Source organism: Athene noctua, chromosome 1 (genome assembly GCF_965140245.1).
Source record: "Athene noctua chromosome 1, bAthNoc1.hap1.1, whole genome shotgun sequence".
Classification (NCBI taxonomy): domain Eukaryota; kingdom Metazoa; phylum Chordata; class Aves; order Strigiformes; family Strigidae; genus Athene; species Athene noctua.
Window position 1 is genome coordinate 197,316,336 of NC_134037.1, and position 23,973 is coordinate 197,340,308.

At 39.6% G+C, this 23,973-nt stretch overlaps 2 protein-coding genes across 10 annotated transcripts in view; both read left to right on the forward strand.

Moving 5' to 3' along the window:
• LIMS1 (LIM zinc finger domain containing 1) overlaps positions 1–6,644 on the forward strand; it is a 76,237-nt gene extending 69,593 nt beyond the window's left edge. For 4 of the 7 annotated variants that reach the window (XM_074909473.1, XM_074909483.1, XM_074909453.1 and 1 more), the window contains exons 7-11: positions 328–420; positions 1,843–1,891; positions 4,096–4,171; positions 4,426–4,617; positions 5,010–6,644. In XM_074909473.1, the coding sequence (XP_074765574.1) occupies positions 328–420; positions 1,843–1,891; positions 4,096–4,171; positions 4,426–4,573 (366 nt within the window). In that variant the 3' untranslated portion in view covers positions 4,574–4,617; positions 5,010–6,644. The remainder of the gene's footprint in view (positions 1–327; positions 421–1,842; positions 1,892–4,095; positions 4,172–4,425; positions 4,618–5,009) is intronic. The other 3 variants (XM_074909463.1, XM_074909443.1, XM_074909493.1) reach the window with 1 other exon arrangement.
• Positions 6,645–9,726: 3,082 nt separating this feature from the next.
• The window catches only part of RGPD4 (RANBP2 like and GRIP domain containing 4), a 33,376-nt gene continuing 19,129 nt past the window's right edge, over positions 9,727–23,973 (forward strand). The window contains exons 1-19 of one of the 3 annotated variants that reach the window (XM_074909527.1): positions 9,727–9,959; positions 12,343–12,410; positions 12,884–12,995; positions 13,880–14,032; positions 14,822–15,052; positions 15,480–15,625; positions 17,057–17,249; positions 17,918–18,008; positions 18,862–19,071; positions 19,625–19,803; positions 19,891–20,066; positions 20,388–20,511; positions 20,878–21,039; positions 21,375–21,512; positions 21,603–21,749; positions 22,224–22,406; positions 22,484–22,567; positions 23,069–23,207; positions 23,365–23,462. In XM_074909527.1, coding sequence (XP_074765628.1) covers positions 9,885–9,959; positions 12,343–12,410; positions 12,884–12,995; positions 13,880–14,032; positions 14,822–15,052; positions 15,480–15,625; positions 17,057–17,249; positions 17,918–18,008; positions 18,862–19,071; positions 19,625–19,803; positions 19,891–20,066; positions 20,388–20,511; positions 20,878–21,039; positions 21,375–21,512; positions 21,603–21,749; positions 22,224–22,406; positions 22,484–22,567; positions 23,069–23,207; positions 23,365–23,462 — 2,709 coding nt within the window. In that variant the 5' untranslated portion in view covers positions 9,727–9,884. The remainder of the gene's footprint in view (positions 9,960–12,342; positions 12,411–12,883; positions 12,996–13,879; positions 14,033–14,821; positions 15,053–15,479; positions 15,626–17,056; positions 17,250–17,917; positions 18,009–18,861; positions 19,072–19,624; positions 19,804–19,890; positions 20,067–20,387; positions 20,512–20,877; positions 21,040–21,374; positions 21,513–21,602; positions 21,750–22,223; positions 22,407–22,483; positions 22,568–23,068; positions 23,208–23,364; positions 23,463–23,973) is intronic. The other 2 variants (XM_074909518.1, XM_074909534.1) reach the window with 2 other exon arrangements.

Below are 23,973 nucleotides of genomic sequence, written 5' to 3' on the forward strand. Positions count from 1 at the left end.
CCAGCAAATGCTTTCTTCACAAGAATGTAATGATGGTGCAGATTACTTAATATCTCTTCATTCTGTTCATTAATAACATATAAGAATCCCTTTGCTGATTTTTTTTTTTTTGTAACTTTTGGATTGAAATGTTGAAGACATTAAAAGGAACATTATTTTAGTGGTCTAAATGTAGAAACAAAAAAGTTTTAACTCTCCTTTTCAAAATGGTACAGCTAGCTCAGTAGACTCCAGTCATGTTCAATACCAGGCTTGCTTGGTTTGTTTTCCAGAAAAAATACCATTACTTCCCAATAATCAAAAAAATGTATGTAACTTTCTTTGTAGCATTTTGTTTGTGCAAAATGTGAAAAGCCATTCCTGGGTCACCGTCATTATGAGAGAAAAGGCTTGGCATATTGTGAAACCCACTACAATCAGGTAAGGTTGCATATTTTTAAAAGTGGTGTTAATTGGTAAACTCATGAATTGGTTTTATTAGATAGAGATGGAATAGCATGGGCATTCTTTGGTTTTCTGATAGGCACCTGTGGGTGTAATGCCAATTAGCAGATGTTCTGTTGCAGTTAATTTATACAGGTTTCTCTACACATTGGTCTGGTATTGAGAAAGAAAACTGCAGAAAATTTCACAAAGGCAACCAGGACAATCAGTATTGTGTTGTTCTTCAAGCTTAGTGGTACTTAAGTAGAGCTTTTAGGAGCTTTTACATGTTTGTGAGATCAGAGCAGCTAATGACACCCATTCTTTCCCAAGAAGCTAAAGAAGATTTGCCACTCAGTAGCTGCAGTTTAAGACGAGGCCCTTGTGAGTTGCCTGGTCTTCCCTGCAGCTGCTAATCTAAAGTGACTGTGTTAACATACACTGCACCACCCAGCTTGTTCATTAGGTTGCTGGAGACTGCGGAGACTAAATTTGTCAGAGAACACCACCTAGTGACCACTTGCATTTATATAGGAGTTATATTTATGGTACCGTCTCTCTTCAGACTGCCTTGACTGTGTAGTCCGGCACCACAATGTTTAGACCTCTTTTATTTGGAAGTCATCTGTGTTGTGTCGTATCCACCTCTTTGCTTATATAAATAGAAGAGTAGGGGTTACATATGGGAGTTGTAAGGCATTTGCTAATTACAGATGGATTCTTAATTTGTCAGTGATGAAAGGCTGATGACTGAAATGTTGCTGGCGTACCTGTACACAAGAAAAGCCATGACATAAATAGTAATAGTGTTGCAGCTGTGATGGGGCAAGTACATATATCAGACAGGAGCTGTATGTAGACTGGATGTCTTTTACTAGGTTAATTACTGCAGTTGGAAAAAATACGTGAAATTTTGGGCACTTCTTAATTGTGGATAAATGTTAAGTCTAGAAATAGAACTAATAATTTTTGATCTAAATTTTCGTGATTTTTTTGTTTAAATAAAAATAGTGTTTCCTTGCAGTTTTTGCCAGAAACAGCAATATGTTGTTCTAGTTACGCCTGTAAGTCCAAATGTTAAATTGGCTGAATAGTAATGATCTGTATGTGACACCAGCTGCTGTATTTCAAATGTTCAGGATTAGAGAAATGTTAAAACAAAACAAAATCTTATTTACAGAGGATCAAACAGACGTAAACAAATGTTTTTAGCTTTAATATTATAATGACTTTTTGTGATGAGATGATGCAAAACATACTTGGAAAACCAAACCAGACTTGCCAGCATTCTTTTTAATTTACTGAAACAAACAGAAATATTGTGCCCATTAGCTGAAATACAGTTATTTTGTTAGTTTGAGAAGTTACTGTCTATAAAATCATTACATAAAAATTTAATTACTTCTCTTTCCTCTTCAGCTCTTCGGTGATGTTTGTTTCCATTGCAACCGTGTGATCGAAGGAGATGGTAAGCACTTTTCGAACTGTTTCCTTTATGTTCCTTTCTGATGGAAATTCCCTTGAAAAGTGGAAATAAGGGGAAAGCAACCCCCTGTTGAATACTTGATTGTTCTCATTAAAACAAAACCAGCCATTCTGTTGATCAGAAATGAGGTTCAAGCTGATTATTCAGAGACCAGATGGTAAGAAAACCTTACAGCAAGTGTTTAATGATGGTAGAAGATCACCCAGTGGCTGAAGAGAACCATGGTTCCAAAGAATTGGAAACTCCTTAGTGACATGCAAATGCCAGGGATGCTGGGAAATGCACAGAATTGGCTTTCCCGCCTCACCAACTTCAAAAAACAACACATGCAAGGGTAAGAATGACCACACAGGCATCTTCTCAAATGACTTGATCATGAACCAAATTTGGAAAAGTATTCAGATATTGAAAGACATGAGTGGGCATTCAAAAGCACCTAGTTTCCATTATGTCAGTTTAGTTCCTAGAGATATTTACCTATCACAGGCACCTGTCTTTTGAAAATCTAGGCTGATGATAATGTCACAAAGCCAGGAAAGATCATACTTGGAAAGATGTGTCCTGTAAAGACAGGATTGGAAGCAAGTGGTTTGTTTTTTTGTTGTTTGGTTGTTAGTTTTTTTTGTGGGTGGGGTGGTGGTTTTGAGGGGTTTTTTGGACAACCAGCTATGATAAAATGCCAAAAGCAAATTACTGTACCTGAAATAATGCAACATTATGTGCCTACTTACCCCTGCCTGAAGTAAATACTATTATATAATACCAGTGTTAGCCTCACCTAAGCCAAAGCTATTAGCAAAGTAGGAGGAGCCTCCTGTGTGTAAAAAAAGACATAAACTAGTTTATAGTCATGTAACTATAGGGTGAGACCTACATTCCAGAGATGTGCTTTCCCCACATTTTCTGGACTGGACTATACCTGCAGAATGGCAATCCAGAATGCTTTAAGAGGAAACAGTGTCCTCCTCTTCAGTAAAATCCTACTAGACTGAGCAGAACTGGAGCTTGAGGTGTATGAATAAATTCAGCTTTGTCTGATAGCTACACCTCCGTATGTTTCTAACCTTTCACCGTATAATCTGACACCCGTATTGTCTGTTTTGGTCTCTGAACGAGCAGAATATAGTGTAATACAGTAATTTCTTTATTTTCGATGTATGTTTTCAATTACATTTCTTCTTTCACTTCTGCACACAAATTTGACATTGCTGTCACAAATTATGAGTATCCAGTATTGTGCTTTCTCTGTCTCTCTGTCTGGTGAAACAAACATCTGTGGCAGCAGTTCTTCAGGAGGCTGTCTATGACTGTATTACAGAGGTTGACTGGGAGCAAAGACTTTCATCTGACTAGTATTATTTTGGCAAGAAGTGGTATAACTGCATCTGTGGACATGCTTGTCCCATAGTGCAGCAAAAAAGCTCTGCATGACAATGATTTGTTTCTGTTTGTTGTTAACAAAATATTCTGTTTTATGAGAAAACCGTTGTCCTGCATCCTCTAACTTAAAGAAGAGGCAAATTTTGGGAGGGAAAACTGAGAAGATACATTTAAAGAGAGGAAGAACAAAAAATTGATTGAGATACAGAACAAAGAGAAAATAGTTACTTCCTCTCCAAAGCAAAGAATAAAACTAATTCAAGTTTGTATTCATCAAGTAATTTATCCCATGAGTCCATAAATTTTTTGACCTGAGTAGAGCTGATCTACTGGCAGCATCCTGCCTGCCAGCTTCACTTCACATTCTCTTTGGCTGGGCAAGTGCTACTCTTGGTGGCACTGCAGTCTGAACTGGATCCCAAAGATTAAGCCAAATAAAAACATAAACACAGTTTTGCCAGATTGCTCTTCAGCTGAAGAAGTTTCCTAATTAAGTTGGAAACATGGCCTCATAGAACAGTTGCCTGAGGCCAGCATGCTATGGGATGACGTGGAAGCAAGAAACAGGAGGCAGAAATAGGTTAAATTGGTTTTACCTCAGAGACAGCTTTATCAGTGCATCACAGTCCTGCTACACTGCCTTAATGTGTGCCTCCCTAATCTTGCCTTGTTATTGTTATGGTTCTTAAGACTTGATACAAGAATCAAGTGACTGTTCTTCATGCCTCATGAACACGTGAGCTTAACATTTCTGTAATAATTTTTTTTTTTAATGCTAATGATTTCTTTTTTTCCCATTGCCCTAGTTGTGTCTGCTCTGAATAAGGCATGGTGTGTAAACTGTTTCGCTTGTTCGACTTGCAACACTAAGTTAACACTCAAGTAAGTTTATCGATAAGTGTGATGTCTTCAAAACGTATCAGTGGTTATCATCAAAGTATAGATGTTGCTATAGTGTAACTGTTATGGTATGAAAAACATAAAAGCAACATTGAGAAAACATGTCCATCTTTCTTCCTCTTGCTCCACTTACTAGTTTAGATCTTTTTGAACTGTCTGTTCAGTTCTTCCTTCAGTTAGTCTTCTTAACTCTCTTCCTTTTCTGTCCTTTATTTTTTCTGTATTTAACTCTAAAGGGATAAGTTTGTTGAAATTGATCTAAAACCTGTCTGCAAACACTGTTATGAGAAAATGCCAGATGAATTTAAGCGACGACTTGCCAAACGGGAACGGGAAGCAAAGGATAAAGAGAAGCAGAAAAAGAAAAAGCCAATCTGTTTGTAAACTTATTTTCTCTTTCACCACCACCTCTGCTCCTTTCTTCTTTGGTCAGTGCTAAGGATGCTTTTATTTTACGTTTTTGCATGAATTTATGGCAATCAAAACCAAAATATTTTTCACACAACTGCAACTTGAAATACTAATCTGTTATTCCATTATCTTATGTTCAGTCTGTTTAGCTCTATAATTATGTTTGAAAGGCTTTTTAAATGACATGGTTAATAAATACAGACGTTTGGGTAAAAACGACGTAACATACTCAACAGGGTGCTGTAGTTACTGTCTACAGTGTATAACCTTGTAAAAGCAATTTCATATATATGTAAAAATTGCAGTTGTCATTTTTTGCCTGTGTACATTGAATAAGATCCTTTAAAAATTTTTTTTTTCACTATCCCTCCTGCTAAAACTTTGTCTGTTTTTTTCTTTGTCTTTTTAGGAATAAATTTGTTGAGTTTGATATGAAGCCTGTCTGCAAAAAGTGTTATGAGAAGTTTCCTCTAGAACTGAAGAAAAGACTGAAGAAACTAGCTGAAACTTTGGCAAGGAAGTAAAGACTTCATCTGCTTTCCCATTCCTTTGTGAAAATCTTACATATATTACTTGGGGGGGTGTGTGGTGCTGCTTTGAGGCTTCAATCAGGCAACAAATGGTGGTGTATGCCTTCTATCAAGTCGAAATATCTTAAGATTCTCTGTTCTTTGTACATGTATGCTTATTTGTTGATAAACAGACCATACTTCCAAACTAAATTAGATACCAGCTCACCTGAAAGGCTTCTGACCCTGGTAATGCAGTTGAACTGATGCATGTGACCCATTCTGCACAGTAGCCTCTGCAGAATTTTACAGAGAGGTAAAATTTGCTTGTGAATACCTGTGAAAACAAACTATGCAAAGGTATCCAACTTTAGGGGCATGTATTGTCATTTATATTACTGAAAGTATTAACCTTCATATTAAGCATGCACACAAAACTTGCCCAAGTGACTTGGGCAAGAAACCAACATACCTTGCCTCGTGGAAGAATTCATGCTTGGATTTCAGGCCAAGTCGTCTCATTAAGGAGCCTTGTTTCAGATGGTGTGAAAAGTATCAGGTTTCTAAATACAATCGCTGTACAAATGACCTACTTCTGATAGATTATGCTTACATGATGCATCTTTGTACATCAGGCTTAGCATGAAGTACCTATATAAAATATGTATTCCTATTGCAAGAAATGAGCATACTCAGAACTACTTGAATTTTGCTATATTCCACTCAAAATAACACATTAACTTTTATATATGCTTTTGCAATCTATTTACTTTTTGTGCCTTATTCTGCTGGACCATACATAACGGTGTTCCATTAAATATATATATATAGTTTTATTTTTTATTTCATATTTTTATGCAGAAACTATATACAAGGTATTTTCAAAAGATAACATACTTTGCCTTAATTATACAGGATGCAAGAAGTATTTTATTTCAAATGTGAACACCTGAGCTTAAAATTTAGCTTCTAGACCTCATTAATTTTCAGAACAGTACTGAAAATGCATATTTCAATTAACTGGCAATATTACTTTTACACCTATGAGTGTAAATATACAAGGTTTGATCCTGCTAGGATCTATTTCTTTAGCCATCCTCAAGAATTGAGCTTACAAATCATCAGAATTTCTTATAACATACATTTAATTGTTTTATACTGTTGACTTCTATCCATGCAAATCTATTTTATTTTTCCCTTTCTTATAGAAAATACAGTTGCCTAGGACTTCTTGATGGTACTCATTACGAAGTATGCAAACATTTTAAATTTTTTTTTATATTAGTGACTTAAACAGATTTTATGTAATTACATCATAGGAAGTAAAATTTTCTTTCCTGTTTATGAAAAATTAGTTGCTTTAAAAGGTCTGCTTTCCAGTGTCATCAATAAAGGCTATGTTATTAAACCTTGTATCACCTCTGTTAAGTGAGTGCTTGAGAAGGGTGGGAAAGCACTAGGCTTTCTTGGTTTGCTATGCTTTTACCTGTGACTGGATGTAAATACTTCCCTATAATCCTCATTAAAAGGAGACACATGCCTTTCCTAAATGTTCCACTGTAGTTAATTCTTAGGTTCGTGAAAGAAACTGCAGTTTGGTTCATAAAGAACACCTTGATTCTTCTGGATATTTTCAGAAGTGGCACAGTCACTAGGTTTTCCTACAGAAAATATCTTGTCTGAGTTTAAAATGTACACCTTCCTATCAATTTTTTTCTCTCCTCCTTTCAGTGTAATGAAACTGTCACCCCAACCTTCCAGTTTAGTGCTAGGTAGGATATTTGTTGACTATTTAATCCTAGGTAGTTATTGAATGCCATAACAGTTCAGTAACTGATTGTAGGTAGTCCTAACTGTGTTCAAGACTAGAAAAGCTTAAAATGTCCCCCAAAAAGGTTTATATGACTATCATGGGAGCCCTGTTGGGATTTCAGACTGTACCATGGATTCAGTAGACCATACTCAGCAATGCTTCCTTTAAATTGTAGTTCACTTCTTGTTCTAGGTTTTTCATGTTACACTGACTGTACATCTTTTCCTTCAGCCTATGTATGCCCAGCCTTACTGCTCAAAGGGTCAGGAAGGGTCCCTAACCCTGAGGCTAAACGGCAAGACCTGGCTCACATCACATTGCTTGGGGATTACATCCATCTACAGTGGCCTTGTTTGTGCTGTGCAGCCATGGGCCTCCCCTCAACTCTGTGGTAGCCTTGCGGCCCTAACACGGGGTGGGGTATTTTTTCTGTTTCCAAGTTCCTGGCGGTGAACACTGTGCTACAGTTCACCAAGGCAGCAGTTTCTATTTGATGAATGTGAGTGTGTGTACACCAGACCCCGCGATGCAGTGCTGAGAGCAACTGTGGGTACTTGAGGGTTGAAAGCCTGATGAATCATGGAAGAATGTTGGTGGGGAGGGACTGCTGGTCAGCTAGCCCAGCCATTTGCTCAGAGAAGGTCTAACTTCAAAGTTGGATCAGTACTAAAGGTCTTGCTCAGCCAAGCTGTGGGTATCTCCATGGAAGAAGATTTCAGAGACCTTTGTGGGCAATACATTCCAGTGCTTCATCACCCTCATAGTGAATATTTTTTATTATTATTGGAGTCCTGTCTTGAGTGTAGGGTTCCCCAAATCCACACTGCTCTCTTGGGAGCTGTCTTTGGAGTGAACTGTCATTGAAATAATACCCCTGGACATTGTCATGAAGGGGATTAATTAAAAGCAGTTGCAAAACAGAGCCAGAGAGCAAACTAGCAGTTAGGCAGCCTGGACAATTATACAGCTGGTGTTGAAGCTCACTTCCTGGCCTGTCAGTATTACAAATATTTTGCATAGCTGCACATACTTTCCTGAAAGAGGCAGAGTTCATTATTGTTTTTCTACCTGTGATTCCTACTAGTCCTCTCAAAAAGGCTGTGAGCCTGAGGTTTGGGAATGGTGGCCTCAGAAACTTTGTCCCCCTTCTGCTGCATGGGATCAATCATTCATGGGCACGAGAAATTCCTGTTCAAGCCCCTGCTCAGACTAACAGTAGGGAGCACTTCAGAAAGCCCAGTGGATGTAGCTGTAGGGGAAAAAAAGCTGAGCCTGAAGCTTTTTCTGCTGCTGGCAGCGGCAAACCCAGTGCTCTGTTCCAAGGGAAAGGTAGCGAGCCAAGCGGAGCATGGCCAGGTTGCAGGGACAGCGCTAGAGTCAACTGTCCTGCCTGGTCAGCTGCCTTCCTGGTGTTGCAACCACCCACCAGGTGCCACTTCCACAGGGATGGGTGAGAAACAGCAACCAGCATCATGGCACTGGACCTTGTCTGTATGAAGGCAATTTCCCATTCCTCCCCATCAGCTGTAGAGTGGTAACTTCCTCCAGGGAGCCAACTCCACCATTCTCTGCACCAGCACCAAGAGTTTTATTAGTCTGGAAGGTGCTGATAAATTGTTCAGTAACCCCATTTGTAGACACACCATTAAAAAGTACAGAGAAAAAAGATCCTCTTTCTTCTTAGGGAATTAAATCAGTTGTCTAAATAAATCACCATTAATAGAAGAAATAATAAAAGAGAAGGTTCATTCTTTCAGTCAGGGTGTTACATGGATGCTGCTGGCCTCCTTACAGAAACAAGTTGGGTTATGGTTTTTTATTTTTCTGACAAAGATAGTAGGGACTCTGGGTATGTCAGTATTTCTGAGGTGTAGCAGGAATCACACAGCTGTCAATGGGTTGCCTGAGATCGAGAACGGGACAAGTTTTTAACGATACTTCTTCAGAGACAGAGCCCAGTGGCCTCATTTTGACCAAAGCGCCTAAACTGTCAGAAGAGAGACAAGATGGGCAATTTCAGCAAGCAGAATCTGAGGCTGTCAGCTGGGAGTGACACTGTGGGGTCACCTCTGGTGCTCAGAACCACCACACTCTTACAGCTGCAACTTGCACCTTGAAGTGCTGCTGATCTCATAATTGTCTGACCCATGTTCCCAGTTGTACTTTAGGACGGTAACGAAGAGCGTAATTATGCAGTTCACAGTACCTGTAAAATAAAGCTTCTTCCCATAGCTCCTCCAATGTTTAGAAACTCATTTTCTAAAGCACTGGGTCTGGGTGATAGGGCCCATGCTTATAGATCAAATTTATAGTTGCAAGATCCAGTTTTAGGTGAGAAAAACTAAAGCTTGGTTCCACAACACGTAAAAATTTTCTGTGACGGCCTAAGGCCCACACACGAACGGAACCGGTTTAGTAACAATGGAGCAAAAATCAGTTCCCCCTTAAAATTTAGGTGGATACAAAGACAAGGCAGCCAGCCTGGCTTCCCGGGAAGCCGGGCAGCCCTTCAACGCCGGCTGGCTAACGGCCTCGGGGGGGCGAGGAGATCTACTATCCTCTCACCGGCCCGACGCCCTCTTAACCGCGACACCGGGATTCACTCCTGAGGCCGCAGGCCAGGGCCCTGTCGCCCCCACGCCCTCATCCCCTCCAAGGGCGCATGCGCGGGGCGGCGCATGCGCAGCGAGCGGGCCCGGGCGAGGCCCCGCCCCCCCGCGGCGGTTGGTGGCGGGAGGCGGGGGAGGGCGCGGGGCGCGTTCCGCGCTGTGGCACGGGAACTTACGTAACGCGCGGCAGCTGTCGCCGCCTCCCGTCGTTGCCGCGTCCCTCCGTCGCTTCCTCCGTCCCCTCCTTCCTCCTTCCCCTCCCTCCTCCTTCCCCTCCGAAGGCGCCGCGCGAAGGCCGGCGGCGGAGGCGTTCCGCCTGGAGGGAGGCCGGGCGCGGCCCCCGCCGCGGCGCCATGATGAGACGCACGAAGCCCGAAGTGGAGCGGTACGTCGCCTCCGTGCAGGCCGCCGCGCCTTCCCCCAGAGAGGTGAGCTCTGCCGGCGGCCCGGGGCTGCCAACGGACCTTCCGCGGCCTTGCCTTTCCCGCCCGCGCCGGCCCCGGGGGTGTTGCGGCCGCCTGGCCCGGCCCGGCTCGGAGCGGTCCCTTCCCGCCCCCGTCTCGCGTGGCGCCAGGCCCGAGGGGCGGCTCGCGTGGGGCGGCGGCGGCCTCCCGGGAGGCCTCGCTGCTTCTACCGTGCCGGGGAGGGGGCAGCCGCTTTCCGCGTGTTCTGCGGCTCCCCGCGCTGTGACGGGCGTTGCGGCGCTCGGGCTCGGTCTGCCCTTCCTCATCCCCGGCGGGAAGGGGGGTTGTGGTGTCTCTGGGTGTGTTTCCGAGTCCGTATTTGCTCAGCGGCGCTTCAAGTCCAGTGAGGTAGGGGAAGCTGCTGTGAGGAAGGGGATGTATAGGGTTTCGCTTGCTAGAGGCGCTTCCCCTAAGCAGGAGCAGTGGTTTACCAGAGCTCTGCACCGGCCTTTTACACCTGGTAGGTCCTAAAGTAGTTTTAAAGAGCCCACCAGCTCTCTTTAAGTATGAGTGCAGAATTTCTTCAGTTTTGTGAGAGCGTAGTTGCGAAGTTTCCTGAATTTCTCTTTGCAGAAATAAGAAACTCAAATAGGGAATATGCGAGACACTTCCAGTTTTCTTTTATGTGCCATGTAGTTAATATTTTTGTCTGTATAACTGCTTTTTGAAGTAGCAGTGCTAAGAGAGGGAGAGCTGGGAGGAAATAATTTTCCTACTGTATTTTAGTAACTAGACAGAAGGATGAGAAACTGCATGATTGGTTACTATTTTCTATTATATCTGCAAAATGGTATACAGGTCATAGTAAGCAGTCTGATGCAATTCATGGGAGCTGTTTAATCCTGAAAGATCCTGTTCTGCTGCTCTGAATTGATTTTATTGCAGAGTAGAATATTCAGCAGTGTGTTGTATAGTGTGAATGCATCCATGTTCACCATTATGCAGTAGGGTCTTTATGCACGGCCTGCGTATATCATCATCGCTTGTACCTTTCCCAACGGCAACAAAGTTGTCCTGTGACTTTAATTGACTTGGGTGCTGCTTAGACCAGACACCGTCAAGTACATCACTGCCAGAATCAGAGATGCTCTTTAAATCGTTTTGATATTCATACTGAACTCAACAAGAACAACAAATTATTACTCTTCCGTTGGGCTTAAGGCCAACTGATGTATATTTAGGGTGGAGGGTTTTTGGTGTTTTTTTAAAATAATGCTTACAACTAATTGTATAGCACAGTCAGTGGTGGTAATCATTATGGGTTTTCTTGTTCTGTTGATTTGGGGGGGCTTATAGGGCTGCCAAGCACTTATTTTGAGGTTTCTTTTCATTAACGTTTTAAAGGAGATGCCAGGTGTGACTCCACTCTGACATATGTTAAGGTTTCCTTTTTATAATATGCTTCAAAAATGCAGACTGAAACCTTGAAGTATCTTAGGAAGCCTGCTTTCATTCTAAACCACTTAAAATTTTGTATGAATAGCGGGTATGGAAGAAGGAAGGAGATTAGTAATTCAGGTGTATTCAGAATGTACATGCTTGTTTGGAATCATAGGTGTAACTCGTTTCAGCGTATATTGGTTCACATGTAAAATCTGCTTTTGAACTGCTACTGGGAGCTCAAGCTTTACATTTTTGTCCAGTTGACTTTTACCTTGAGGTTTTTGCTTGTGACTTAGTTCTTGAGTTCTTTCCTTTCATGGTTTTCCTCCTGTCCATGCTTCTGCCATCTTGCTCTCTGCCTGCTCTCTGTGTGTTTCTTCTAGTTTTGTTTGTTGCTTCCTTGTTCTAGAGTGTGTATGCTCAAGTTATCTTAAGCTGACAACATCGGAAATAAACTATTGTATAAATATCTTTTACCCAAACTGAGAATGACTTCGATAGAAATGACTTTTTCCTCAAATATATTTAAACAGTAGTGTCTGATGACAGCATACTACAGCAGGGCTAAATGACAGGTCTGTCTTAGTTTATAGGATTTTTTTTCTTTGCCACATTGCAACAAAAGAGATTAAATGTAGCTGACCCGATTCTTCCTCTCTCTTTAATCAGAAGTGTTTATGAAATGCCACAGGTGTAAGGGCTTGTTGCTTGCTTCACTTGTAATCTCTATTTTGCCTAGTAGCCTTTCCCAGTTATAGGAAAAACTTACTGTTTTCATTCTTAATCCTACATCTTTCAAAAACAAACTCTTTAATGTGAGGTAGGTTTGAGCTGATAACTAGTTGACAAATTCAGTCATTTAAAAGTATTATGCACTGCTGAAAAAAAGGGTCATCGCCCTATTGAATTATTTTTAAAGTGCCATATGTCTAAAGCATGTCTGTCATGTTTTTTTTTCCTTCAGAAATCGATGAAAGGATTCCTCTTTGCTAAGCTGTATTTTGAAATAAAAGAATATGAACTTGCTAAAAGGTAACATGTTGATGTATGTTTGTTTTTCTGCTTTCTGAAGTGTAAGCGAAAAGCTAAATTAATATGAAGTAGCCCAGAGAAACCAAGATCAATATGCTGTTTTAAGGTAGCAGTAAATGTGGGTATTAAGTGCCACTTAAATCTTTATAAAACAACTTAAAAGTAGATTAATTATGTGGTGCTGAAAAACTTACCTGGGCGAAATGGCTTTTTTTTCCTCATTGTATGATGTAGTTCTTACTGTTTCTGCAAACTGCTGCTTTTTTTTAACAAACAGAAATACTTGCTGGCAGTAACTAGCATCTGTACATGTAAAACAATGTTGTTTCTTACTTTCAGGTCCAGACAAACTATCTGGAACAAAATATGTTTATACTTTCTGTATGGCAGATTAAGTTCTCATTATAGCTTGGGGGGTGGGGAGTATTATTGAAAAATATTGGTCAAGTAACTGACTTTTTTCCTCTCCATAGGTATATATCTACATATCTCAATGTACAAGAGAGAGATCCCAAAGCACACAGATTTCTTGGACAAATTTATGAAGCTGAGGATAACATAGAAAAAGCTTTTGGGTGTTACAAGGTAAGTACTACACTGACCCATAATGTCCTGCTTTATTTCTGTATAAATATGGACTTCTAAAATCCTTCTGTGCTGGACATTCTCAAACCCACAGGAGGAAAAATGTATCTGGGGAAACTATTATGTATAAACATTTGGCAATGGAAGGCATATGAAGCACTACAGAGGAGATTCTTCACTTGATACCACTTGCTTCAGTAGTATATTTTAAGTTGATTCTTTGGGTTTTTTTCTAGACTTGATCTTTGTGCTACATGCTGTTAAATTCTTCCTATGCCATACATCGCCTTTTGGACTAGGGATCTGTAACTGTTGTAGAATTCCTTAATGTGGACTGTGATGACAATAGGAGTCTAGTTGCTACTAGAAGACTGTAGGCCTAGTGGGGTTTTTTGGTTAGTTGGTTTTGGAGGGGGTGGGAACAGAAGGGATTGGCAAGCATATAAATGTCAGATTTCCAATTGGAATGTCTTTGTTCTGCTTTTGGGGTGGAAGATGATGTGCACAAAAGTCTGGTTGCCAACACAGCTCCATGAAGTACTGTCACACTCTTTAAACTGTGTACCTTAACTGCTTTGTGTTTGGTTTTTTTTCTTCCATAAGTATCCACATCTGGCTAGACTGGACGGCCGTATAGTCCTACTGCCTGTGTGTTACAGTAGCTACTGGTAGATGCAGAGGAGCTTGCTTTTGCATTGTTTCTCTTATGCCCATCTGGATGCTGTAACCTAATGCTGGCATCTAGAAAGGCTTTGTTAATGTATTCTGTATTGATAGATCTAACTAATTTGAATAGCTGAGTCTGTACGGGTATAACTCCTGTTCTGTGTGGATTATAAGATCAAGTTACTTTTTTTTCCTTCTCTGTGTGTGGTGAAAACTAGCGTTCGGTGGAGTTGAACCCAACACAGAAAGATCTTGTATTGAAGATTGCAGAGTTACTATGCAATAATGACATTACAGATGGAAGAGCAAAATACTGGGTTGAGAGAGCTGCTAAGCTTTTCCCTGGGAGTCCTGCTGTTTACAGGCTGAAGGTAAATTCCAAATTACTTCTTTCAGCATCTGACTGGAGTGCTTTTTACATGTCACCTCCCACAAAACTTCCTGGCTGAATTGGTTTAGAATCTTTAATATTAAATCTATTGAGTGTTACTTTCTTTGCAGTCTGACATTTTTATCTAGCTTTCAAGAAAGCTACAGGCTTTCATACCCTTTTTAGTGTTTCAAGGTTAATCCTCTTCAAAAATGCTCAGGAGCTGTGTTGGTTATCGCATCTGAGAAGTTGAGACTAGATAGGCACTGCATGATATTTCTGTTTTGTCACTTTCAGGAAGGTAGCAGGCCACTGAACTCAGACTTTTTTGCTGTACACCGCTTTTTAGCTTTTGAATCTGTATTATGGCCAACTCTGCAGAATGTGAGAAATGCTGTAATTTTCTGTGTAAATGCTTTGTCACGCAGTCTTTCTTTCGCATAAGTATATTAATATTCTGTAGTTAGGCAGCAACCATATTGAAGTCTTAAGATGTCTGTTATTTTTAAGCAAGGTAGTCTATGGCAGGGTATGCTGTCACTGAACAGCACTGGTCTGACAAGCACCGTTGGTAAGAAGCAAATTCTTCTGAGGATTTTCTTCTATGATAGTTATCTCAATTTTTAAATATTTGAGTATTTCATCAAACTTGGTGTAATGCCTGAAAGCTATTAAGAGTAGTGTAGGTCGAGTGGTGTAGTCTGTAGTGGAGGAAAGAAAACTGGTACTGTAGCTGCTGAAAAGACTCGTGGGAAATGAAATATTAACATGTTGTCCTCATGTTTAACAGGAGCAGTTATTGGATTGTAAAGGTGAAGATGGATGGAATCAGCTTTTTGACTTGATTCAAGCAGAACTTTATGCAAGACCAGATGATGTCTACATAAACATCAGACTTGTTGCACTCTACCGTTCAAATAATAGATTAAGAGATGCTGTGCTCCATTGTCAGGAGGCACAGAAGAAAATACCTTTGCAGTCAAGCTTGGAATGGTGTTCCTGTGTTGTAGAGACATTTGAGGTGTTTAATATTTTGATCCTGTGATAGTCTTCCATATCTTTTTAACTGGTCTGTTTCTCTTAGTGCCATTACTCTGACAGCTATTTCTCAAGTGATTTAACTCCTTCAAATGCAAGTCTGCTGAAACCAGTGGAATTACAAAATACTTCTTGGGTTTTTTTAATTGGAATTTTCTCCCCAAAATTAAGCCTTATAGAGCTATTGAGTTTCTAACTTCAAAAGCTGAGTTAGATACAGCAGTTCCATTAGGGATAAAATTGCTCAGGCAAACAGTTCCCTGGAACTTTGCTGCTGAAGAGTATGTTAAGGTCTCACCTGTGAAACTGGATTATGCAGTAAATGCTACTAATATGTTTTGGAGAAGTACTGCCCTTGCCTTCATGGAAAGATGACTGTTCCTTATCCTGTGATGAACTTTCTTCTTTAGGAATATCTGGAATCTGTACAAGACTTGGAGTCTGATAAAAATAACTGGAGAGCTATCAAGAAAGATCATCTGCTGGCCTATACCAGCTTTGTCAAAATGACACTTTCTTCTAGAGATGTTCAGGAATGCAGAGAGGCACTTGAAAGGTACTGTTTTAACTTCCCCGTAGTAAAAAAGAAAATTCTTTAGGAATTTTTTTTTTCCAGGTCACAGAACATCTGCCAAACTTTTTTTTCACTGCTTAATTTGTTTGCAGTGTTGATGTGAGAGGGGATTCTTTGTGCTAGCTTTGTAATGGTTCTTACTGGGTTTGAACCCCAGGCTGTCTTTTGACGGAGGTGCAAGCTTTGTTTGAGTAGTCAGCAGACAGCCATGGAGAAGTCATTGATATCCTGGGTCAATTAACTTTGTACCTTCTTTCACTTCTGTAAGAGAATGTTGTTCTGTACTTCGGCAATTCAGTCATCCAGACTTCCCAGGCAATTTAAAAAAACCCCACCCAACAACAACAATACACAAGCCATGGTTTTGGCTTTTTATCAGCTTTGTACTGGTCACTTTGGTCTAAAGTAACACAACACATAGTGGGATAGTTAGGAACTTTAGGTGTATAGTATAATTGGGAGGGAGGAAGCCGCTTGCAGTAAGATGACTCTCCTTCACGGGAGACTGGAGGTGTTACAGAGCCAGCCAAGCCAGCTGACTTTAAGGCATATCATCTGTGGCACACCTAGAGTAGTACGAAACAGGGTTTGTAGTCAATATATTGAGTAAGATCTGTGGTTTTTTTCTTTGTTATCTTTCTTACTGGCTTTTATTGACTTATCTTTGTTCCTCAATTACACAATGGTTGTTAAATTGTGTTCAGTCTGTTAATCTTGAGTATTTGAAGCTACAGACAATGGAGGAATACTTAATGCCCAAGTACGTTTTATTTTCTTTTTCTTCTCTGACATTGGCCAGAACCATCTTTTGTTTTGGGGTTTCTGCTGCCATTTATTAGAGCCTTTCAAGGTGACTTAATCTTAAGCACTTCCAGGTCATGGCAGTGCTTACAGCCATTATAGTTTTGTCAAGTAATTGAAAGAGTGTTTTAACTGTTTTCTGGAAAGCCTCTCCTGAGTGGGGGTTGTATACTAGCCTGCAGCTACTCAGATTTCTACAGTACCTTCTGTTTTTGAAGAACCTGTCTAGCTGTATTTTAGGACTTTCTGATAAAGGAAGAAAAGGGAAGAGCAGAGTGACTGGTGTCTCCTGTGTGCCTCTAAATCTGCAGTAGTGAATAGGTTTATCCACGGGGTTTGGGAGAATGGTTTTGAAAGCAGCTGTGCAAAGATGTGCTGAAAAACACTGTAAATATCTAGGTAATAATATGTTTTACTTCAATAAACAGAAGTTGAGAGCTTTTGGAGTTTGAGACCATTATTGTACTTACTAGTGCAACTTGGGTTTAGGCAACAGAGACAGTACTGTTGATTCATGAAGATACTTGATTCACAGTTAAATAACATGAACCAAACCATCTGCTATAGCTTTTACCAGGACTCTCTTTAGAATTAATCTTCTCTACGTTTTAGTTTTGATCGTGTGCTTCAGTCAGTGAAACCATATGTGAATGGGGCTGATGAGTTGTCTCGTACCTTTGTGGAAATGAAAGGACAGCTGTACATGCATGCTGGAACTTTGCTACTGAAAATGGCCCAACACAATGAGGCACAGTGGAGAGTTGTCTGTGAACTAGCAGCATTGTGTTACCTGATAAGTTTCCAGGTAAGTAATTTTTCAGTTTATGTGTTCAGTTAATGCAGTTCTTGAAACGTTCTTGCTGTGTTGAACTCCTGTGTTCCTGAGATGAACTGGTGTTAGTGTGCTGAAGGAAAGACTCCCTCCTCACTTACCAAACCCTACTCTTTCACAATTCTTTAAAAGTTTTCAAATGACATGGTTAGGATAAAAGTGTATCTTCAGCTATTTCCCTTGTCCGAGTAACTTGATTCTTAAAGGCTAGTGAGTTTGTTTCCTACAGTATATTCCTTTTCTGTACACATACAATATTAGGCTTGTTGCTGTAGGGAGCAAAGGGGATGAACTGAATAGTTCCCATATACTTGGTGCATAGACAGCACAACGAAAAAGTCAAGCTTAATTCTTCGCCTTACAAAGTAAAATTGTCCTTTTTATGCAGCTGCTTGCATCCCAGGTGTTACTATGTCTGTGCGCATTTAACGTTACTTGCAATAGTTATAGTTGCCCACCTCGGGGTTTTGGGTGGGTTTCCCACTCCCTGGGGCATGTGACATAGTACCTTCAGAATGAATAATGTGTTTTTTTCTATAGCTTTCTAATGTTAAAAAGAAGCTTGTTTCCTAATTCTTAAAACTGATTTAAATGATTCGCTTTTATTGTGAAAAAGCTGTAACAATTCTCTCCTTCACCAGGTTCCTAAACCGAAGTCAAAACTAATAAAGGGGGATCAAACTGGACAAGATGTGCTAGAAATGTTGGCCTCTGATCGAAAAAGCCAGTCTGGTAATAAAAATAGCTACATAGTTCCATTTTAGTGTTATGGATTGTTACTTTAAAGGCTGAGTGGCTTGTTAAAGAACACATTCGTTACTTTGAAATGTAATATTAACACTTCAACATGCAATAAAACCTTCTGACTACATATGTAAAACAGAACAGTGGTTTGATCCTCACACCTAAAGTTTTTTTTTCTATTTAGCATGCTAGTAGAGTGTATTGTCTTTTTTCAAGTGTATTTTTTTTTTCCTCCTTTTTGCCTCTTCACCACACTAAGATAGAATTTAACTTTTATGGTCTCCTTAATCTACAGGCTTCTGCCTGCTGATACTATTTTGCGAGTATTGTTAGCCCCAAGAGGAAAAGAAAACATTACTGTTTCCCTGTCCTTTCCATCCTCCTACTTATTAATCAGCGTCTCTCTTCTTGCTGCTGAGAATAGACGGTTTTTCTGTCTACAAACTCTTGCAGGACCTAGATGAAAACAAATGAACCCACTAGACATCAGATTCCATTTTTTCAGAATGGCTTTTGTTAACAGACTTCTACTTGAATTACAGCTACTTATTTTAAGGACAGTTGCAATCCCCCTAGAACAGTAATAACAAGAAGATGGCTTTGTTTTCCTGAAGAACTGGATTTACAGATGCCTTGGGATTGTTGTCACTAAAAGCTTGGAAAGCCTTTGTGCTGAAACACTGACCTAATTACAGAGAGAACATAACAATCTTTAGGTTTCATAAGGGGAAATCCTGATTCCCACCCAGCCTTCAGTAGCAAAAGCAGACCAGTGTATCAAATATTACTTTCCTTATGTTCACTGCTTTATTTATGTGAAGTGATGGTTTTTGTTTTCTAGGTCATATGCTGCTGAACTTAAGCCATGGCAAGCAAGACTTCTTTAAAGAGATTGTGGAATCATTTGCAAACAAGAGTGGTTCATTTACATTGTTTGATAGCCTGTTTGAGAGTGGAGCTTCTAGAGAGAGATCTTTTATTGGCACGGATGATATTGGAAATGTCAGTACACAAGCACCAGTGCAAGCGGAACTTCATAAATATGATATTGGTAAGAGGTGTTAATTTCTGAAACTCAACACATTTTTTTGCACCAGAAGCTCTTAGACAAATACTTCATATTGCAGCAGAAGACAAATAGCTGGAGTAACTGTCCAAAGTTGCTCTAGTGGCCTAGGCAAGACTTAAACTTCAATGCAAAATAAGGAAGTGCTTCTTGAATAATACCTTATTTTGAATAAATATATTGTATATATTGTATTGAATAATACACTAATTTTTGAGAAGTAAATAGGTTTGCTAAAAATAACCACCTGTTGGACTGAATACGGTGAGGGTGGAAGTGAAGGGAAATCTGAGACTCACTCCTTCAAAGCCTTAAGCTTCTAAGTCTTGAGCACTCAGATGAACTGTCTATTTAATATGTTTGGCTAATTTGAAATTTGTAATCTTTCACAAGTGAAAATTGGAATCCTGATGGTCATTGGTCTGCAAAGTATCTTCAGCTGCTCTGACAGTGAAGTGTGAAATTCAGCTTTGATCAGATACAAGTCCTGCTGACTTGTAGGAAGTTGACATCTGCATCCAACTTTGTTTTTGCATAGGTGCTGTTCAAATGCACAATGGCAGTCTCCAGCACCTTGTGTGGCTTGGCTTGCAGTGGAACTCCATGTCAGTCTTACCTCCAATGCGCAAATGGTTAAAACAGCTTTTTCACTTGCCACAAGAAACATCAAGACTTGAGACAGATGCTCCTGAATCCATTTGCCTATTGGACCTTGAAGTAAGTAAACTTTCCAAGTTCTTAAGTGTATGATTTAAGGGGTTTTTTTTGGTTTTTAATACCTTTTATTTATTTTTACAAAAACAGGTATTCCTACTTGGGGTGGTATTCACTAGCAACTTGCAATTGCAAGAGAAGTTTAATTCTCACTACGGCGCGCATCAGCCTCAATTCTTACCGTTGCCAGTGTGCAAACAGCTCTATACTGAAAAGCAAAGATCCTGGTGGGATGCTGTTCGTACTCTTATTCAGAGAAAAACAATGTAAGGCTTTTTCAGTTTGGAAATGTTTAACCAAGCCTTTAGGCAGCTTCTGCTAGAGCAGCTTTGATTTGTCCTGATAGATTCTTGGAAAATTACATTTCTTTTTTGACATATTTTGGACATTGAAGCTTTGTTACACTAGGGACTTTATACACTTCAAAGACTTCTAAAAATGGAATTTGCATTTCTAACGTGCATTTTTTAAACTAGAGGCAGGTTATATTCATATTTATACTGCAGGTCGTGTTCATTAAGCAAATGATTTGTGAACAGATGAAAAGTAGAGAATGCTAATCAAGGAATATTTCTTTTGATATTTAGACCAGGAACAGCAGCAAAATTGAGGCTTATCGTACAGCATGGAATAAGTACTCTGCGAACACTGGAGAAGCATGGCCTTCAACCTGCCTTAATTATACACTGGGCAAAAAGCCTGCAAAAAACAGTAAGCTGAGATTGTTTTTAAATATGTAGATGCTGAAGTGCTTTTCTCCCTTATTTTCCAAACTATAAACAGACTGGGGAGGTGAAATCAGATGAGAAAGTATTACTGAGAACTGCTCTTTGTTTTGTCAGGCGGATTAGTTGCTCTAGTCACCCTATGAAGTACTCTGTCTTAAACTGTATTGTTATTGTCTACATGTATGTTACTTTACATAGTTCTTGAGATACCCCCCCCACCCCCCCCCAAGGTTTATCTCAAGTGTCAGAGAAGCACTCAAAACTTTTCAAGAAAACAGGAAGGATATGTATGAATAGCATTTTAACTTGAATTTGTTGAAATTGTGTGCTTCTGTTCCCTTTTCACCAGGGCATTAACCTTAACTCTTTCTATGACCAGAAGGAATACATTGGACGAAGTGTCTACTACTGGAAGAAAGTTTTGCCTATGCTGGAGACTATAAAAAAGAAGAGGAGTATTCCCGAACCTATTGATCCTCTTTTCAAACACTTTCATAGTGTAGACATTCAGGTACAGATTGAGTAAGCCAAAGCTGAAGTTAAGGAAAGGTCTATGTCAGAAACTTATATAGTTGTGGGATTTCTCTCTGTGTTGTACAGCTCATGTTGTTACTACTGTAAAACTTAATGATGAGATTTGGTAATATCAGTCTCTGATAAAGGGGAAAAAAATGTCTCCTTACAACTTTATTTTTGCCTGTGTATATGATTTGAAGACACTGAACACCCTTAGTACCAACTTCCTTTAAAAAGTATTTGTATTTTCCCTGTATTACAAGGGGAAAAAAAAATAACCGTTGCATCATTCCGTTGTTAAGTATGAGTTGTCTTTCACTTTCTTCATAGGTCTTTCAGGTTGCGGCGTATGAAGAAGAGGCACATATAGCATTTGCAATGTTGGATGCAGTTGATGGCAAAACTGATGATGCTTTATTAGCATTTGAAGCTATTAAGAATGTGGTTTCATACTGGAATCTTGCTGTGGTAAGTTTATAAATAGCATTATCCTGAAATGCTTTCCTTTATTCAGTTGCCTTCTGACTGATCCTAATTAATATGCATCCTGTGTTTTAGATCTTCCAAAGAAAGGCAGAAGAGACTGAAAATGATGCCACACTGCCAGAAGAACAAGAAGAACATAAAACCTATCTTCTTAAAAGCAAACATTATCTAATGAAGATCATTGAGGAAAGCTCCTCAGATATGTCAGTAGCTGAGAAAGTAAGTAATTTTGGTTTAAAAAAGATGTGGTGGCTTTGGTTACTGTTTCAAAATGAAACTATTTGCTTTACTGTTACCTTTTTTAGACCAGGCTTTGCATTAAGGCAAGTTAAACTTATTTCTTCGCTCAAGGCAAATAACCTTTTTAGCACCAGTGGGTTGATAAACTCTGGGTAACTTCTGTAACCTACCAGATCATGCAGTATTCCAACTACTTTGTGGGTGAAGACTTTAATGTAAACAAATAGTTTTTGCCACTGTCTTTTTATAGAAGTCAATAGTTTGAAAAAATAGAATTCATGTTTGTGTGAATTGTTTTCTTGCAATAATCTTAACAGATTTAGAGCTTTGCTGTAAGAACAGTATTTGTGTAATGAAAGCCTTGTGAATTGTTCAGCTAGAATTCTGGATGTTGTCTGTTTGTGTTCTGAGGGAGAATTGCAATTGTGACTCATGTTTCGAATAACTTTCTAGCTGCCGGTGTCTGTTGAAACTGTGAGGGAAATGCTAGATACAGTGATCCAGGAACTTGGTGAGAATGGTGAAGAGGGAAATCCTGCCTTCAGAAATGGTCTGTCACGAGCTGTAGATTCAGAGATGAAACATTCTACTCCATCACCAAAGAAGTTCTCTCTTTCACCAACTAAGAGCTACAAGGTATATTAGCCAGCTGGTATTTCAGGGTATGGTTATGTTTGAAGAAAAATACACAAGATTCAATTTTTTTTTTCTAGTTTTCTCCTAAAACTCCTCCTCAGTGGGCAGAAGATCACAGATCTATACTTCAGATGATCTGTCAGCAAGTGGAAGCTTTAAAGGTAAACAATTTTGTCTATATTCAGTGAAGAGTAGTTGGCCTTTTCGTTATGGTAAGGATGTAGTGATAATAGTATGGGCAACTTAAAGTTCCTAGACTACTACTTAAATTGGTGAAATTATCTTCTGTAAACATCTGACTAAATTGAATGCAAGTGTAAATCTTTTTGCTAAAAAAACTCTTATTTGGGATTTGAGCAGGAGTGCAAAGGCAAGCCCGTCTAAGGACTTCATGCAGAAAGAGTTCTGCTTTTATCAGCTTGCTAGATTGCTTCTCATCCACTTGGCTCTTTTTTTTAATTTTTGGCTTTAGAACACAATCTTAGTACTTTGTACTGCATGGGCAGATCTTGGATGATTCTGGCAGGTACTTCTTGGGGGGTTTTAGTTGTTTTTTTTTCTGGAGGTTGAACATGCTTTTAAATAGCAAGAGGGAAGGGATGATTCCTTATGTTTTCTTCTACAAATACCTTATGCTCTTGATTGGCACACTGTCTTGACAGAATGAAATGCAAGAAATGAAACTTAATAATTCCAACTCAAATGCATCATCTCATCGGTGGCCTGCGGAAAGCTATGGAACAGATACGATGTCAGAGGGTTATCAGAGAGCCCAAAATCTTCATGAAGCTCCTTTAACAGGTAAGTTGCTGCTGAATTTTTTACATGCTTAGCTAAACCAAGTAAGACTTTTCAAAATAATGCAGAAATGTTTTAGTGATTCACAATTAAAAACTGATTGTTGGGGAGAGTCCATTCAAAAAAACAAGTATAAACTGTTCCTGTTGTTACTTTTTAGTTGCTACCACTGGCCCATCTGTTTACTACAGCCAGTCACCTGCTTATAACTCTCAGTATCTTCTCAGAACTGCCGCAACAAACGTAACACCAACGAAGGTGAGAACAAATCTATCCACTTATGATCTACTGAATCTATCCACTTAATGATCTACTGAAAATGGCTGCTTTTGATTCTATATGTGGTTGGATTTGGACATAGTTGCAGTTCCTTATATAGTTTTTGGTGAACTTGGGCTTCTAGGAATAAACTGATAATTTACTTTTCTGCCTAATTTTTGGCATGTGGGGCTTGGGAGGAAAAGCTGTCATGTCTGTAATATGTTAGTAAGTGTCCCCTACAGCGTATATATGATAGCACTTAATTTCCCCCCCCCCCCCCAAAGTAGTATGGCAAAAGACAGTGGGGTTTTCAATGCTTTTGTTATTAAAAAAACCCGACTCATCTTGTGTCCCTTTTTCAGTGTTTGTTCTCAGATGCCCTTCAAGATTTAAACCAATCAGTTTAAACTAGGTTGAAATTAGTTTAGATTTAAACTACTGACAGTGTGCCCTGCTTTTAAGAGTAAATGTTATGTGAGCTTCAGCACGATAAGACTTCATCTTCTGT